The sequence below is a fragment of the Oncorhynchus tshawytscha genome, linkage group LG06 (genome assembly GCF_018296145.1).
Source record: "Oncorhynchus tshawytscha isolate Ot180627B linkage group LG06, Otsh_v2.0, whole genome shotgun sequence".
NCBI lineage: Eukaryota > Metazoa > Chordata > Actinopteri > Salmoniformes > Salmonidae > Oncorhynchus > Oncorhynchus tshawytscha.
In genome coordinates this window covers 41,047,645-41,065,514 of record NC_056434.1, presented here as the reverse complement: position 1 = coordinate 41,065,514, position 17,870 = coordinate 41,047,645, and the positions used below count along the sequence as shown (strand labels likewise).

The 17,870-nt window shown below is 41.9% G+C and overlaps 1 protein-coding gene across 2 annotated transcripts in view; it reads right to left on the bottom strand.

Moving 5' to 3' along the window:
• btbd11b (BTB (POZ) domain containing 11b) overlaps positions 1-14,461 on the bottom strand; it is a 127,485-nt gene extending 113,024 nt beyond the window's left edge. Inside the window, exon 1 of one of the 2 annotated variants that reach the window (XM_024398908.2) lies at positions 13,355-14,461. In XM_024398908.2, coding sequence (XP_024254676.1) covers positions 13,355-14,222 — 868 coding nt within the window. In that variant the 5' untranslated portion in view covers positions 14,223-14,461. The remainder of the gene's footprint in view (positions 1-13,354) is intronic. The other variant, XM_024398907.2, reaches the window with a different exon arrangement.
• Between the last annotated feature and the right edge of the window lie 3,409 nt (positions 14,462-17,870).

Below are 17,870 nucleotides of genomic sequence, written 5' to 3'. Positions count from 1 at the left end.
CAATGCTGTTTAATCAGCTTCTTTATATGCCACACCTGTCAGGTGGATGGATTATCTTGGCAAAGGATATAAAGAAATGTGTGTACAAAATGTGAGAGAAATAAGCTTTTTGTACGTATGGAACATTTCTGGGATCTTTTATTTCAGTTCATGAAACATGGTTCGAACACTTTACCTGTTGCGTTTATATTTTTGTTCAGTGTATTTCAATGTATGCTCACTCAGCTGTACCTCACAAGTAATACAACAAGGAATATATTACCAGTATCTCAAATTTTGAAATATATATTTTTTAAATAGCCCGAAATCCAACGCATTGGTGGGGCAATTCAAGAAAAGCCAATATGCAGTGATAATATATTGGGCCTATAGCTTACTGTACAAACCTCATTGTTACAGTGCTGTTTTTAATTGGTTAATGGTACATATGTTTACCTTTTTTTAAGTCAAGCAGGTTGGTGACCACTCTTCTAAAGTTTTCCCTGATTACACGATTAACGTTTCCCTTTACTTGTGATTGTGATCAAAACAACGCAATATTAGCCACTTTCAATGCAACATAGCAAAACAAAACGAACTATGCAAGAGAATTTGTTGTAGGCAGAACACATCGAAGTAGGATTATATTGCATTGACAAGCACTACTCAGCCCATACTCAACACAGACCAGTGCGGAATAAACAATCAGAGCTGCAAATAGGCCTATATGTAAATAGACCATTGCCATATATAGATCTGTGCCATTTACTTTGAAATGGACAGTGCTTACAGTATGAGCAGTCGTGAGTAGATGCGCTTGTTTTGAGATTAAAGCGAAAGATGCATGTAGCCACGTGTGCACATTTTGTTCTTGTACTTTGCTAGTTAGTGAGTTATTAACCCAGTTATAGATCATTTGTAGTCAACAATGGGGGAGTGATTACTTTCTACAAGAGCACCAAAGTGTACATTTCTATACATCTTTGAAAAGCGGGTCAGGTAAAAAGCTTTTTTTGACTTAAAGTGGCAGTGTTGTATTTTGAGACAGGCTTGAATAAGCTAAGCAGCCAATAGGCAGAGGGTAGCTTAATCTATCTGATTCTCTGTAATAATGGTATGGGAATAATAATGCATTATATTTTGTAAAGTGGTTTCTTGCATCAAACAACACAACAACATTTCCAGTCACCGTCTTGTCTGAAGGACAAGTGGATAAACAGGTTAATGCCAAGCCCTGCATGTTTTTTTTCAAAAGTCTCATGGAATGTAGGCAAACATTGAACAACTCACATTGGCTGCTTCTGTAGGCTGAATGATAGAACAGCTATTTCCATGATAAAATGTTATGGGATGCATTTTCTCCATTGTTTTTGATGGTACGCGACCCTGGTAGGCCTACATTATGATCTATGAGCCACAGTATCCTACATGTTCACTATTAAAACTAACTTAAAGCGGGTACAAACTCAATGTTCACAGTAGACACGTGCTGGAAGTTGCACAGAATTTTCACAATGTTCAAGTTAAATTTGCTCAGTGATGAGAAAAATTTGAGGGAACGTTGCTCGAGTCCACAACTCTGCCTGGAAGCCTTTCTGTTGATGTTGATCTTTAACCAGATTACAGGTCTTATCTGACTAAATCTGGTATTTGTTGAGAGAAACAAATATAGCCAAGAAAATACGAGATAGTGTTTGTGTGTGTGTGTGTGTGTGTGTACGAACATTACTGAGAACCATTGTTCATGGTTCACTTATCATGAATCAAGGAGCAGAAACCTAGAGTCTTGCTCCAACATGCCACAATATCTGAGTGAATTTGAGCTCCTCTCTTTCCTACAGGCCTCACAGTAAGATGAAATACACATTGTCACTGACAATAAGCCTAAAGCATCATTGTAGTAAAAGTAAATGATATCATAAAAAATTATATTGTTGGCTATATTCCGTTTAAAAGATATAATATAAGTAAGTTCATGTCATTTATTTTTATACAGAACACATTTTCAACCAAAATACCTGTCTGCATGCAGAACTAGACTGTGCCTCCAAGCTACAGGAGTAATCGCTAGCAGCAAGTCTATAGAGAATGAGTGTGTGTGACAGCACAGCTTTGTCTGACTAATCGGCATTGCCACTTGTGGACCCTGACTCCCACGAGCTATATTCAGAAGTACCGATCGGTTGTTTACTTCAACATGCAAAAGCCTCTCTAAAAAAACTCCAGATTTTCCACACACCATGAGCCATTCACTATGGGTCGAATCCTAAATTAGTCAATGGGTATCAATGCGATATCAATGGGAGGCTACGTCAGAATTTTACTAGGATGCCCTCCGATGTTTCAAATCCCTGGAGGATAACTAATGTGGTCTCCCTATTGCATTTACTTGCTTGCTGGTATAGCACTGCCGACTGCAGGTTTTTCATAGGATTATACACTGAGTGTAAAAAAAATTAAGAACACCTTCCTAATATTGAGCTGCAACTCCCGCTTTTGCCCTTAGAACAGCCTCTATTTGCCAGGGCATGGACTCTACAATGTGTTGAAAGCTTTCCACAGGGATGCTGACCCATGTTGACTCCAGCGCTTTCCACAGTTGTGTCAAGTTGGCTGGATGTCCTTTAGGTGGTGGACCATTCTTGATACACACGGGAAACTGTTCGAGCGTGAAAAACCCAGCAGCATTGCAGTTCTTGACACAAACCAGTGCCCCTGGCACCTACTACCATACCCCGTTCAAAGGCAGTTAAATATTTTGTCCTGCCCATTCACCTTCTGAATGGCACATGTCATGTCTTTGCCTATGCCGGATTAAGTGATATGACATGCTATTCTATAAAATAATTTCTCCGTAATTAATATTACCTGATTGAGCTAATCATGTAAATGTAATTAACTAGAGAGTCGGGCACCACAAAATTATATTTATAGAGCTGTTATCTTCCGAATAAACTCTTAAAAGACCTAGTAATATTTTACATCAATTAGCAGTCAATATTAATCGTCATCTTAATTCAGTCTCATCTAAAAGTTGTAAATTCTTGGTTATCTGCACGAACCCTGGCTCACAAGTTGAATCAGCAATACAAAATTGGGTTTAATTATTTATTTACTAAATACCTAACTAATCACACAGAATTACACATACACATAATTACATCATAACTTGATTACAAATTACGTCATAAAGGAAAACGTCCCTAGCGGGCGGAATAGATATGACAACTTGTTACACAAAAGAAAAGGGGATGGGTTTGAGTGAAAGAGTGGGAAGACTGAGGAACAAAGGGAAGAAGCTGTGCTATCGTAAATACAGTATCTTATGTATTCTAAATTACCGCCCATTTGGAAAAGGAAAATGCAATAAATATTTACTCTGAGCTGCGCTTCGGTAGGTTGGTGGTAGATGGAAGGGCGTGTGGCCAAACAGAGTCCTTTAAAGAATGTCTCTGGTTGAAATTTGAAAAGTTGTAGTAACGTCGTTGGGTGATAGACGGGATACTCTGTCTGTTCCTTCCTAACCCCCGTTTGCATCTGCTGTTGCTAACTCAACGGCTAGGAGGTATCACTTCTGTAGTGAATAAGAGGTCAAAGTTCATACCATTCGCAACCAAAGCTCACGCAGATGTTGGCTTCGTTCTGTAGTTATTATCTGAACCATTCTGACATAGGACCGTCATCCTCACGTTCTCGGAACAGAAGGTTATATTGTCGTCAAGGGCTTATATAGGAAGGGAAAGGAGGGTGTGTTTGAAACGTTTTATAGCCCATGTCCCTTCACAGGGGCGGGCCACTGATTGAGCAGAGCCCTATCTTATGAAAACCCAAATCTCACATTTTAGAAGCTAAAATCACATTTCATCCCATCACAAATAATTTCATATTCAAACATTTAAATTGAACAACAATTCCATGTGAATCCGATAACTCTGATGTGTAGACTTTCCACTGTAGAATTTATGTTATCTTATCATTGATGAGAATGTCTCAGATGACAACCAAACTGACATCATATTCATTAAGTACCACCGCATATGTTCCATTGGTCGGATTACCAGAATATTGTTCATTTCCCCCCACCTTCTGATGTTTCCAGAATCTCTATGTTAAACAAGGGTTTGCAAATGTAACATTAGTAGGGTAGAGAGAGGAAAAAGGGGGAAAGAGGTATTTATTACTGTCATAAACCTACCCACAGGCCAACGTCATGACACACACGTACACAATCCATGTCCCAAATGTCTCAAGGCTTAACAATCCTTAACCTGTCTCCTCCCTTTCCTCTATACTGATGTGAATTTAACAAGTGACATCAATATGGGATCATAGCGTTCAAATCAAATCAAATTGTATTAGTCACATGCGCCGAATACAACAATTTGATTACATATGCTTTCTTAAGAGCCCCGAACCAAAAATGCAGTTTTATAAAATATGGATAAGAATAAGAAATAAAAGTAACAACTAATTAAAGAGCAGCAGTAAAATAACAATAGCAAGACTACATACAGGGGGGTACCGGTATAGAGTCAATGTGCGGGGGAACCGGTTAGTTGAGGTAATATGTACATGCATGTAGAGTTATTAAAGTGACTATGCATAGATGGTAACAACAGAGAGTAGCAGCGGTGTAAAAGGGGGGGTCAATGCAAACAGTCTGGGTAGCCATTTGATTAGGTGTTCAGGAGTCTTATGGCTTGGGGGTAGAAGCTGTTTAGAAGCCTCTTGGACATAACCTTGGTGCTCCTGTACCGCTTGCCATGAGGTAGCAGAGAGAACAGTCTATGACTAGGTGGCTGGAGTCTTTGACAATTTTTAGGGCCTTCCTCTGACACCGCCTGGTATAGAGGTCCTGGATGGCAGGAAGATTCGCTCCAGTGATGTATTGGGTCATTCACACTACCCTCTGTAGCGCCTTGCGGTTGGAGGCCGAGCAGTTGCCATACCAGGCAGTGATGCAACCAGTCAGGATGCTCTCGATAGTGCAGCTGTAGAACCTTTTGAGGATCTGAGGACCCATGCCAAATCTTTTCAGTCTCCTGAGGGGGAATAGGTTTTGTTGTGCCCTCTTCACGACTGTCTTGGTGTGTTTGGGCCATGTTAGTTTGTTGGTGATGTGGACACCAAGGAACTTGAAACTCTCAACATGCTCCACTATGGCTCCGTCGATGAGAATGGGGGTGTGCTCGGTTCTCTTTTTCCTGTAGTCCACAATCATTTCCGTCGTCTTGATCACGTTGAGGGAGAGGAGGCTGTCCTGGCACCACACGTCCAGGTCTCTGACCTCCTCCCTATAGGCTGTCTCGTCGTTGTCAGTGATCAGGCCTACCACTGATGTGTCATCGGCAAACTTAATGATGGTGTTAGAGTCGTGCCTGGCCCTGCAGTCGTGAGTGAACAAGGACTACAGGTGGGGACTGAGCACACACCCATGAGGGGCCCCTGTGTTGAGGATCAGCGTGGCGGATGTGTTGTTACCTACCCTTACCACCTGGGGCCTGCCCATCAGGAAGTCCAGGATCCAGTTGCAGAGGGAGGTGTTTAGTCTCAGGTTCCTTAGCTTATTGATGAGCTTTGAGGGCACTATGGTGTTGAACGCAGAGCTGTAGTCAATGAATATCACTCTCACATAGGTGTTCCTTTGTCCAGGTGGGAAAGGGCAGTGTGGAGTGCAATAGAGATTGCATCATCTGTGGATCTGTTGGGGCGGTATGCAAATTGGAGTGGGTCTAGCATTACTGGGATAATGGTGTTGATGTGAGCCATGACCAGACTTTCAAAGCTATGGGTTGGTAGTCATTTAGGCAGGTTACCTTAGTGTTCTTGGGCACAAGCACTATGGTGGTCTGCTTAAAACATGTTGGTATTACAAACTCTGACAAGGAGAGGCTGAAAATGTCAGTGAAGACACTTGCCAGTTGGTCAGTGCATGCTTGCAGTACACGTCCTGGTAATCCATCTGGCCCTGCGGCCTTGTGACCTGTTTAAAGGTCTTACTCACATCGGCTGCGGAGAGCGTGATCACACAGTCTTCCAGAACAGCTGGAGCTCTAACGCATGTTTCAGTGTTATTTGCCTCAAAGCGAGCATAGAAGTAGTTTAGCTCGTCTGATAGGCTTGTGTCACTGGGTAGCTCTTGGCTGTGCTTCCCTTTGTAGTCTGTAATGGTTTGCAAGCCCTGCCACATCCGATGAGTGTCAGAGCCGATGTAGTACGACTCGATCTTAGTCCTGTATTGACGCTCTGCCTGTTTGATGGTTCGTTGGAGGGCATACCGGGATTTCTTATAAGCTTGCGGGTTAGAGTCCCGCTCCTTGAAAGTGGCAGCTCTAGCCTTTAGCTCAGTGCAGATGTTGCCTGTAATCCATGGCTTCTGGTTGGGCTATGGTCACTGTGCACTTATTGACGAAGCCAGTGACTGATGTGGTGTACTCCTCAATGCCATCGGAGGATTCCCAGAACATATTCCAGTCTGTGCTAGCAAAACAGTCCTGTAGCTTAGCATCTATTTCATCTGACTACTTTTTTATTGATCTAGTCACTGGTGCGTCCTTCTTTAATTTTAGCCTGTAAGCAGGAATCAGGAGGATAGAATTATGGTCAGATTTGCCAAATGGAGGACAAGGGAGAGTTTTGTATGTGTCTCTGTGTGTGGAGTAAAGGTGGTCCAGAGTTTGTTTTCTTCTGGTTGCACATTTAACATGCTGATAGAAATTTGGTAAAACGGATTTAAGTTTCCCTGCATTAAAGTCCCTGGCTACTAGGAGTGCCGCCTCTGGGTGAGTGTTATCTTGTTTTCTCGCAGTCCTGATGTCCAGAAATAATTGTCGGTCATAAGAGACGGTAGCGGCAACATTACATACAAAATAGGTTAAAAAAATAAGTTACAAACAAAGCAAAAAAACAAACAAAAACCACACAATCGGTTGGGGGCACGTAAAACGCCTTCCTTCTTATTCGGCGGCATTTTCACCTGGATTCACCTGGTTAGTCTATGCCATGGAAAGAGCAGGTGTTCTTAATGTTTTGTACACTCAGTGTATATCCAAGGTCTTCTTGGATACAATGCTGCTGATGCTCAGTTTCTATCTGTCTGGTGCACAGTGCCTCCGCAGTTGCACTGGCTCCCATAGACTCTGACTGAGACAGAGTGCAATGTGCTTAATGTCAGTCTGCCAGCTGCATGTGTCATCACGCAGTGTATGAGAAAGGGAGATGGCTAAATGTTTTTCAGAAATCCTCCATGGCCTATGAATAAAGTCAAAGATAAACCTTAGACACTAAATCCATCTCCACCTTGGGTTCTGGGTTGGCTGGTTTTTGATCACGTCTTAGTGCTTGATCATCTGAAATAAAGTTGGCAAAAATCCCTCCTCACCTCAAATGTCTGTGAAACCACAGTACCACACACCATGTAGCATTAACATTGCCTACACTCATTATTAAACCCATTGCTGCTCTCTAAGCAAGGGGCTTGTGTGTGTGTGTGTGTGTGTGTGTGTGTGTGTGTGTGTGTGTGTGTGTGTGTGTGTGTGTGTGTGTGTGTGTGTGTGTGTGCGTCAAAGTCCCCACAAGAATAGCAAACAAACAAACATTTGATCAAAGGGGTTTAGGATTAAGGTTAGAATTAGTGTTAGAATTACATTTAGGGTTAGTTTTAGGGTTAGGGTTAGGTTTTAAGGTTTAGGGGAAATAGGATTTTGAATGGGACTGAATTGTGTCCCCACAAGATTAGTTATACAAGACTGTGTGTGTGTGTGGGTATGTGTGTGTTTTTCTATGCCACAGATATCCCAGCCCCAGACATTACAGGGTCTGCTACAGTCGGGTACCATAGCAAACCCCTCTCATTCCTGTTGGACCACAATGCTTACCACAGCACATGTCATACTGTGGACAACAGGCACCAATCTCACAGGGAAATACTGGATAAGGCACAAAGCAGCCCTGAATGGAACTTCAACCTACACATTCTCTCACAGCTGCAGTCTCCATAGACTATAGAGAAACACACCCAGACATAGCTTACTAAACTGACATAAAACATCTTATTTACTTGTGTCTAAAATTAAATAAGCATCATGTGTCTAACTTGCACTGTAGAGAAATCCCAGCTAGTACATTTGGTTCTTTGGAAGTTGTCGGAACGTATGTTTTTGATTTCACATTGGTTGTGGAAAGGAAGCTATATGTTTTCTGACAGGTAACGCTGAACGTTTTTTAAACGTTCTGAGAACAGAAGTAAAGATTTTGCCTGTTCTGGAAAAGTTTATTTTTAGGTTGCAAGTATTTGGAATTTTTTGGTATTTTATTAGGATCCCCATTAGCTGTTGGAAAAGGAGCAGCTACTCTTCCTGGGGTCCACACAAAACATGAAACAAAATACAGAATGACATAATACAGAACATCAATAGACAAGAAGCGCTCAAGGACAGAACTACATACATACCAGGGAGGTTCTGAGAACGTTTTACTCTGGTTCCTTGAATGTTTTCCTGGGAGGTTTTATTAACGATATGAGAATAGAAATTTTAGGTTAGGTTTTTGAATAACTTCCTTAAAACTTTCTATGAATGTTTTAATAACTTTTAATAACACTGCTAGTTTATTTTGGGTTAAAAAAAATTTTTTTACTCCCAGCACAGAAAGGGCATATGGAAATTAACTTCCTTAGCTTAGGCATTAATCATGCAGACACACATTTTTTAATGTGACAGTAACATTCAAACCTAGAAACTTCTATTCTCAATCCGTGGAATTAGTCCACTGTGCCACCAGCATGGAGCTAGTGTGTCCTGTTTTATGCAGACAAAGCTCTTCATTTTAGTCTTTTTAAACAGACCTCATTTCAAATGAAACAAGCACTCATTAAGATCAGGTGTGGTCAATTAGTGGGCGCGGCAAACACACCTGAACACACTTAACAAGATAGAGAAAGTTTTGTTGATGCCGAGAACGTAATATACACTGAACAAAAATATAAACGCAATGTGCAACAGTTTCAAAGGTTTTACTGAGTTACAGTTCATATAATGAAATCTGTCAATTGAAATAAATAAATTAGGCCCTAATCTATGGTTTTCACATGACTGGGAATACAGATATGCATTTGTTGGTCACAGATCACTTTAAAAAAGGTAGGGGCTTGGATCAGACAACCAGTCAGTATCTGGTGTGACTACCATGCTATGCAACACATCTCCTTTGCATAGAGTTGATCAGGCTGTTGAATGTTGTTCCCCTGCTCTTCAATGGCTATGCGAAGTTGTGGGATATTGGCGGGAACTGGAACACGCTGTCGTACATGTCGATCCAGAGCATCCCAAATATGCTCAATGGGTGACATGTCTGGTGAGTATGCAGGCCATGGAAGAACTGAGGAATGTTCAGCTTCTAGGAATTGTTTACAGATCCTTGCGACACGGGGCCATGCGTTATCATGCTGAAACATGAGGTTATGGCGGCGGATGAATGGCACGACAATGGGCCTCAGCATCTGTGTGCATTCAAATTGCTATCAATAAAATACAATTGCGTTCGTTGTCCGTAGCTTATGCCTGCCCATACCATAATCCCACCGTCACCATGGGGCACTCTGTTCACAACGTTGACATCACCAAACCGCTTGCCCACATGACACCCTACACGCCGTCTGCCATCTGCCTAGTACAGTTGAAACTGGGATTCATCCATGAAGAGCACACTTCCCAAGCGTGCCAGTGGCATCGAACGTGAGCATTTGCTCACTGAATTCGGTTACGACGACAAACTGCAGTCAGGTGAAAAAGATGGATGTGGAGGTCCTGGGCTGGTGTGGTTACACGTGGTCTGTGGTTGTGAGGCTGGTTGGATGTAAAGACAAATTCTCTAAAACAACGTTGTAGGCGGCTTATGGTAAATAAATGAAAATTCATTTTCTGGCAACAGCTCTGGTGGACATTTCTGCAGTCAGCATGCCAATTGCACGCTCCCTCAAATCTTGAGACATCTGTGGCATTGTGCTGTTTGACAAAACTGCACATTTTAGAGAACTTATCAAGAGAACATGTCTGGTCATCCCTACTGCCTCTGATCTGGCGGACTCATTAAACTCATTTGTAAATGATGTGTGAGTGTTGGAGTGTGCCCCTCACTATCCGTAAATTTAAAAAACAAGAAAATCATGCCGGTTTGTTTAACATAAGGAATTTTAAATGATTTATACTTTTATTTTTTACTTTTGATACTTAAGCATATGTTATCAATTACATTTACTTTTGATACTTAAGTAGATATAAAACCAAATACTTTTAGACTTTTACTGAAGTAGTAATTTACTGGGTGATTTTCACTTTTACTGTAGTATTTTTTTAATGAAGTTACCTTTAATTTGACTCAAGTATGACAATTGGGTACTTTTTCCACCACTGAGGAAACATTATGCTCAAGTACTGAAATTCCCATAGAAGAATGTTTCTTAATGTTCTCAGAACAATTTGACAGGATACCAAAGGCAGAGAGGGGAACCCAACACCTAAGCAGAATACAGAAGCAGTATCTGCTGAAATCAACCCTTGAGGTGTGTGGGAGCAACGTGGACTCAGGGGTAGACATAACATTGTCAATGTAAGTCAGGGACACTCAAATTAGTAGGATATGTTACACTTCGCCTGGTATGTATTCATTTGTGGATGTCCATCCATTTCGTATGATATGTTATGAACTGCAATTTGTATGATATGTTACGAATTACAATTTGTTGTGGCTAACATTAGCTAGTTATCTAGACAGCTACCGCTAACGTTAACTAAGTAGCTAACGCTAGCTAGGCTAGGGGTTAAGGTTAGGAGTTAAGTTAAAGGGGTAAGGTTAGGGGAAGGGTTAGCTAACATGCTAAGTAGTCGCAAAGTAGAAAAAAGTAGTAAGTAGTTTCAGAGTTTCTAATTATCTCAAATCCGTGATGAGATTTGAACACACAACCTTTGGGTTGCTAGACATTTGTTTTATACAACTACCCATCCACCCCGAACAACCACTCTAGTCGTTTTTGCCTTAACTAACCTGTCTTATGTAAACATACCAAACGTAACATATCATACTAATTTGAGTGTCCCGGATTTACATTTATTATGTTATGTTTAGTCTATGAGACCAGGCTGGTCGGAGGGGAGGGCCATGGTTGCCATATGCCTGATGTGCCAATGGAGAACAGCTACCCACTGGGCAAAACCTATTGGATTTGCAGAAAGTCATCAACATGAGGGCATTTCGTCTTTTTTTCATGCAACCTAAATCCAATTACATGGTGACAATTTTTGTTGAAAACTAACTCTGAACTATCGTCTGTGCCCAGTGGGTAGTAGCTCAGTAAACGTGAGAACAGGGGGAAGGAATAGGATAGTAGTTGTGTAAGTAGAAGTAGTGTGTGGTAGGGGTAATGGTCCCTGTGGTGATGGTGATGGTAGGGGTAATGGACCCTGTGGTGGTGGAAGGGGTAATGGTCCCTGTGGTGATGGTGATGGTAGGGGTAATGGTCCCTGTGGTGGTGGTGATGGTAGGGGTAATGGTCCCTGTGGTGGTGGTGATGGTCCCTGTGGTGGTGGTGATGGTAGGGGTAATGGTCCCTGTGGTGGTGGTAGGGGTAATGGTCCCTGTGGTGGTGGTGATGGTAGGGGTAATGGTCCGTGTGGTGGTGGTGATGGTCCCTGTGGTGGTGGTGATGGTAGGGGTAATGGTCCCTGTGGTGGTGGTGATGGTAGGGGTAATGGTCCCTGTGGTGGTGGTGATGGTAGGGGTAAAGGTCCCTGTGGTGTTCCAATGGCTCCCATGACATGAAATGCTTACCACATACACTTCATCAATACGACTTTATTTCACACTGGAAAGTGGGAAATGTAGAGGATTATAAAATAATATATCTTTATAATAGCTCTTTCCAATGAATGACAGCTGTTTTTCTTTTGCTATAACATGCTGCTATCTTGATCTTGGACATTTTAATAGTAAGATGTTAATTAAGACTAGGTTCTAGTAGTATTTACTGACCACATGACCTGACAAGGGCCTCTGAGACAGCCTATAAGGCCAAGAGTTTTCCCTGATCCGATTGCATGGTCAGGAAGAACTCTGGTCCCTATAACAAATACACTCTAACTTACAGGACAAATACCCCCTCTCTGACCAAGGAGCCCACTCTGCCAGCACAGGGGACCACTCTATGGCTTTAGAGGGAAGGGGAGGAGGGCATGGATGAAGAGGGGAGCGGTGGGCGGGGACAGAGAGGGGAGTCATACTAAATGCAAAAGAAACAGGGAGATTTAATCACCACAATGGATTTGGAGTTCTGTTTATGAAAATCACCAGCGAAGGAAAATAGCTCTGGCAGCAGTAGAGATGCTATAAAGATATGCATACTGAGTCTAAGAGAGAGGCCAACATTACCATAATACTGGAATAATCACCTCAATTACTCATCTAGGCAGAGAGAGAATGGCTGGAACAATATGAGGGGTTTCGGTTAGCATTCGGTTAAAAGGTCAACCATCACTCAGATATGTTAAATATCGTTACACATTGGAAATGAGAATGCTGTGAGGTAGGCTACATAACCTTCTACAGTTAGGCACAGTGCATTTGAGGTCTCCACTTGTCGCAATTGCAATGGGTGTGATGATGTGCTAAGGACCATTGGCAGTACATTGAGCCATTTGAACTGTGCTCTTTCTCCTACCCATTAGCTCTCTTTAAAACAGCATCAGTAGGGTCCTCTCCTCTGTCTTCAACTCAGTCCCATTCACATCACTCAGAATAACCCATGATAACACTTGCCCTGGGGCTCTGTATTACATAACCTTGTTGAAGTATGGAGCCACAGAAGCACTTTGAATGCATATATCACAGATGTAATAAAGCCTGTTATTACATTAGGTTATTATTACATTAGATTACAACTGATGAAATATATTACAGCATGGAAGACCAATGGAGAAGTCTGAAGGCAAGAGCTTATGTTGAAATTAGATTTTTTGTTGTTGTTGTTGAGAAACAGCCATTGAGAAAGCATGTAACGTCAGTGTCTGTTGGGGCCCCTCTAATCTTGTACGTCAGCATAGAACATTTGAATACAGTTACTCAACAATGAGGTTACCCAGGATGATCCTGACACGTCAGACAGACACGGGAACAAATACATAATTCATATGTGAGGTCATGTTATCCCTCCACCCCTGTCCAACGCAAATGTTGTATGCGAGAGTGAACTGCTAACTTGATAATGACTATATTACAGCCGGTGATATCACTTCACTGTTTTTGGCACAATAACAAATAATACGTTAAAATTACGCGCAAGGTTGATGCGTCACAGAACTTAATTAACAGGTACACAACTTACCAGTCGCATTCTTCCCACAAATGAGGTGTTGATATTGCTGCAGGAACCCCCATAACTCCGAGTCGTTGTTGATGGCCTGTTCGAGGGACTCGACTGTGAACTTAGGGATCCCGTTATCTTTTTCCACGAGTGCGCTGCGCAGTGCCCGCGCGTACACCTCTCGGAAAAGACTCTCCATGCACCCTGTCAGGTAGATGGCCGCGTGCTCGTGGATCCTCACCGCAACCCGGCTGTCCACCATCCACCTGAAGAACTTCCCCACGTTAAAAATTAGTCCGCACCGGAGCGACTTTCCGCGGCTGAACTTGTCCTCAGTGCTCATGTTGTACATGGACAATGCACTGAGTGCCGCTGTGATGCAGTTCACAGAGACAGACCAAGACATGACAACCTTAACGGCACTTTGAATCTCATATTTGGTGCATTTGGCATAGCGCAAACTCAGGCGCTGCGCTTCCTTCGCGACCCTCACGAGCGCACGGCTGATGAGGACCGAGAGCCTAGCCAGGATTTCCTGTGACACGACCCCCAGTCTCAACTCTTCGTCCTTGTTTAGTGCGCTCTCTACTTCCCCGAGGCTCCATGGCACGTCCTCTAGCTCGGGTAGTTTAGCGCACTGTCCGAAGCACTCCAGGTTCTCGGCGTCTTCGACCAGGACGGTGTTGACAGTGTCTAGGCTGTTGTGGCGACTGTGCATGGAGTCGGTTAAATGCCAGAAATTCGCCCCATGCGCATACGGTATATGTGCCTCGGAACAGCACAGTGAAGCACTGGAAGACCTGAAGGAGTCCGCTGCTCCACCATAACCCGAATCAAGCGTCAAATCCTCCAGGGTCCTCGTAACTGACTTATTACTACTGCTTGCCATAACTGCACCTCATACTGTAAAGAGGGCTTTGGAATTAATGGCACAAAACGTCGCCTGATAAAATTAAATGAATGCAATTAAAGCCCTAGTGCAATGTATTCTGAAGATTAAACCTTTTATCCTGTTGCCTTCATTGAAAAAACATCAACTTGCTATTCCCCAGTCCAAACTAAAACTTCAAAGTCGTTGCATCGTTGCACATCGTGCAGCTACAGTGGTCTGTATTTTACGCAGTAAGATCCTGATAGATGGAGGCGGGGCTATGGAGAATAGAGCGCTTTAAACGGCCAATAACCTCTCGGGAAAACTGAGATTTTGAATTAGGACCGCCTCCATCTATTACTTTAGATTAGGCTACTCAGTTCAATGTACAGCCCATAGGAGAAGTGAATATTAAATACCTATAGAATTATTTTTAATGTAATATTCTTAATTTAATTGTTAGCTTATATTGGAAAATATAACTTCATAAGGTAAGCTGTGGTCGAGTTCCCCTGCATTAACCAATGGTTGCGCGCTACTTCATCGATTGTGTCATTGACTGACAGATTGCTATAATATATGATGTGGGTATCTTATACCTAAATACCTATCCAAGCGTTGTAAGATCTGGCATGCATCAGCAAAGCCTGGGCAGAGGAACACCACAGTCCTTTTATTCGCTGTAATTTGAACATGTCAAACATCATTGCTAATGGTCTGATTCTAATGGACTGGATAAACTGGATAATGTGGTTATCCACATAGTGCAGCAAATGTGTCATGCTATGGATAGTAAAGTCCCTTACACATTTTTTTTCTGCCAGTAGTGATGGTAACATGACTCAAGACTATTAATAATGGATGACATGCATAATGTATCCCCTCTCTGTGGTCTGCGTCCCTTACATGGAGATAGCTAGAGCTCATTGATAGGAAGACATCTGCATTCTTTGTCAAGGTCGCACGTTATACTGCATCAAATGCTAAAGATGCATCATTTGATTGACTGTGTGTGTGTGTGTGTGTGTGTGTGTGTGTGTGTGTGTGTGTGTGCGTGTGTGTATGCGCACGCGCATGTGTGTGGATAGAGCCTTTGACAGGCTGAAAATTATAATTTTACAGGCACACACAAACTGCATGTATGAGAGAGGGAGAAAGAGAGAGAGCGAGAGAGGTTGGTTACACTGTACATAACATATTGTGAATGTCAACATGTGTAACAACAGAAAATGTCCCTGAGCTGATTGATAGCCCTATGCCATAGATAGCTTTGGGCGCATCTTAATATCACCTATCTCCTGAAGTCTAAATTCCCACAAATGTAAAAGCATTGGATTGGTTGATGCATGGGCTAGTGGGATGTTCCATTTGTCCGATGACTCACCCTGAATTTAACTCTGCTGCTCTATTGATTGCTACATACATTCAGTCTGAAACTGCCATCATAGAAGTCATTTGTGGGACTTCCAAATGAGGGGCGTTGTACAAAACAAATTAATCAGCGATTGGATCATCTCTAACAAATCTAACCAATCAGAGTGTCAAAGTTGACAACATCATCACAGAGTTTCTAAACCCAGAGGCCCAAGATTGTGAGAATTCCAGGAACGCTTGCGAAACCAAACAGACCAGCCCGGGGTTTGAGAAGTCAATGAGAGAAGTGAAAAATGTTTCCTTATTTGTTAATTTTTTCAAAATTTAAAGGCACAACCTAGACTCCAGCCAATGTCTTAAGTAGTTGAAGTTTTTATTACTCCAACCTCATGAGTGACAAACTGACACATTTTCATTTTTGTAAAAAATAACTTTATATCAAAGGAGAGCATTTGATTTGATGGCTTGCACATGCGCAGTTCGACGGGAGGCGACAGTTAGACACGATGATGTGTTTCTATTCATGAGCTTAGCTAGCCAACGTCGCCATGACATCACCTACAAGTGTGATCGGGGATTTCTATTGGAGAAGCAGTTTTAGCCTATCTTCATACTGTACTGTCTTTGACGCTATCAGGTTTCTGGGACCAATAACAACGGGCAGAATGCCTTTGCATTCTAAAAATCGTCGGGGAGGGAGGCAAATCCAGACTTATCGTGGAGAAGCGTCACTTGGCCGTAGCGATGTGGAAGAGTAGCCAGGCAAATGTTCCACCATATTTCTTATACCAGTCATTTCCTTTCAAATCAGCGAGGGGAAGTAAACAAGTGCACATTTTGGGAGGAAAGAGACATAATTGGGACATAGACTATTTCTCATCTAACTTTAATTGGTCCTGATATGGGGCACTGTTGACGTCTGTGGGATTGAACACACACTCAGACACACACACAACAGATGATGTTCTATTATATACTATTTATTCTACTGCGCGACCAAGACACTACTACCAAGTTTATATTTCTATACAGTCTATTATTACAATGCATACTACCACTTCTATTACTTGTTATCTTTTTACTTGACTCTTTTTTATTGTTATTATTGACTGATGTACTGCATTGTTGAAGATCTAGCACATAAGCATTTCACTGCACCTTTCCCACCTGCTGTAAACTGTGTATGTGACAAATTACATTGATTTGATTTGAACTTGATTGAGGAGAGTATTGTTGGTACATTTTGTGATGAAGTTGTGTGCTGCTTATCCCTGGAGCAACACTGAACCCTGGTGCTCAGTTTGCAAACCTCTATCATTATGTCAAAGATCTAGTCTCACCATACATTTCCAGACATGTAAGACTTAGGCTACTATAAAGAAATTCCCTTATTATTTTACATATTCAAAGTTCACACAGTCATGTTGTCATTGAACTTTTCCTTCATCAAATGATTATCAACTATACTATACGCAGCGTAATGTATGCTACTAAAAATGGTTATTGCATATTACAATCTAGTGTCTAGCTATTCAAACTGCATGTTTCCTCATCCAACTACCCACCCATCCCTTGTCTCATGAATAAAAACTCCTACAGTTTGTAATTGTTTCACACAATCATCCTCCACATGATGTTTTCACACCTCATGCTTCAGGACAATGTAATTAAAGTGAAGGGCCTACTAATGCAATACTGTGTGACAGTTGGTTGCTTCTTTTAAGGTGTTTAGGCTACCTTATGATCTTTGCTGATATGTTGTTGATTGAAATCTGATCACATCTGAAATTCTGCATTGGTAGGCATGCATAATATCTAGGCAAGAATAGTTATTTGGTTTGAATCCATTTTGAAATGATGGCATTTTAACGTAAATACATAGTGGTACATAGTCTCATGACAGATAGTATTTGACATTCATCACATGCTTAGACGTGTGATGGTGATGGGTTGCCCACTAGGCCTACAGATACACTTGCATAATCATTTTTTCTAGTACATGTGTTCATCCGGGTCCTGCGTAAATAATCATGACGCGGGCAGGCGGCACACATTTTTGTCAACAACATCCAAAATAAGATCGATATTCAGACTATGGTGTTTAAAGTAATCTGTAAATAACTTATTAAACATCAAATAGTGTGTTGTGTGGATATTTACCGTGTGTAAGTGATGCCTGTGGAAAAACACAAGATAGGAGTAAGCACACTACCGAAACGTGAGCGAGCAAACGTTACATAACTGGTGACATTGACCAATCAGATTCGTTCATTCTTATCCGCGTACCTCTTT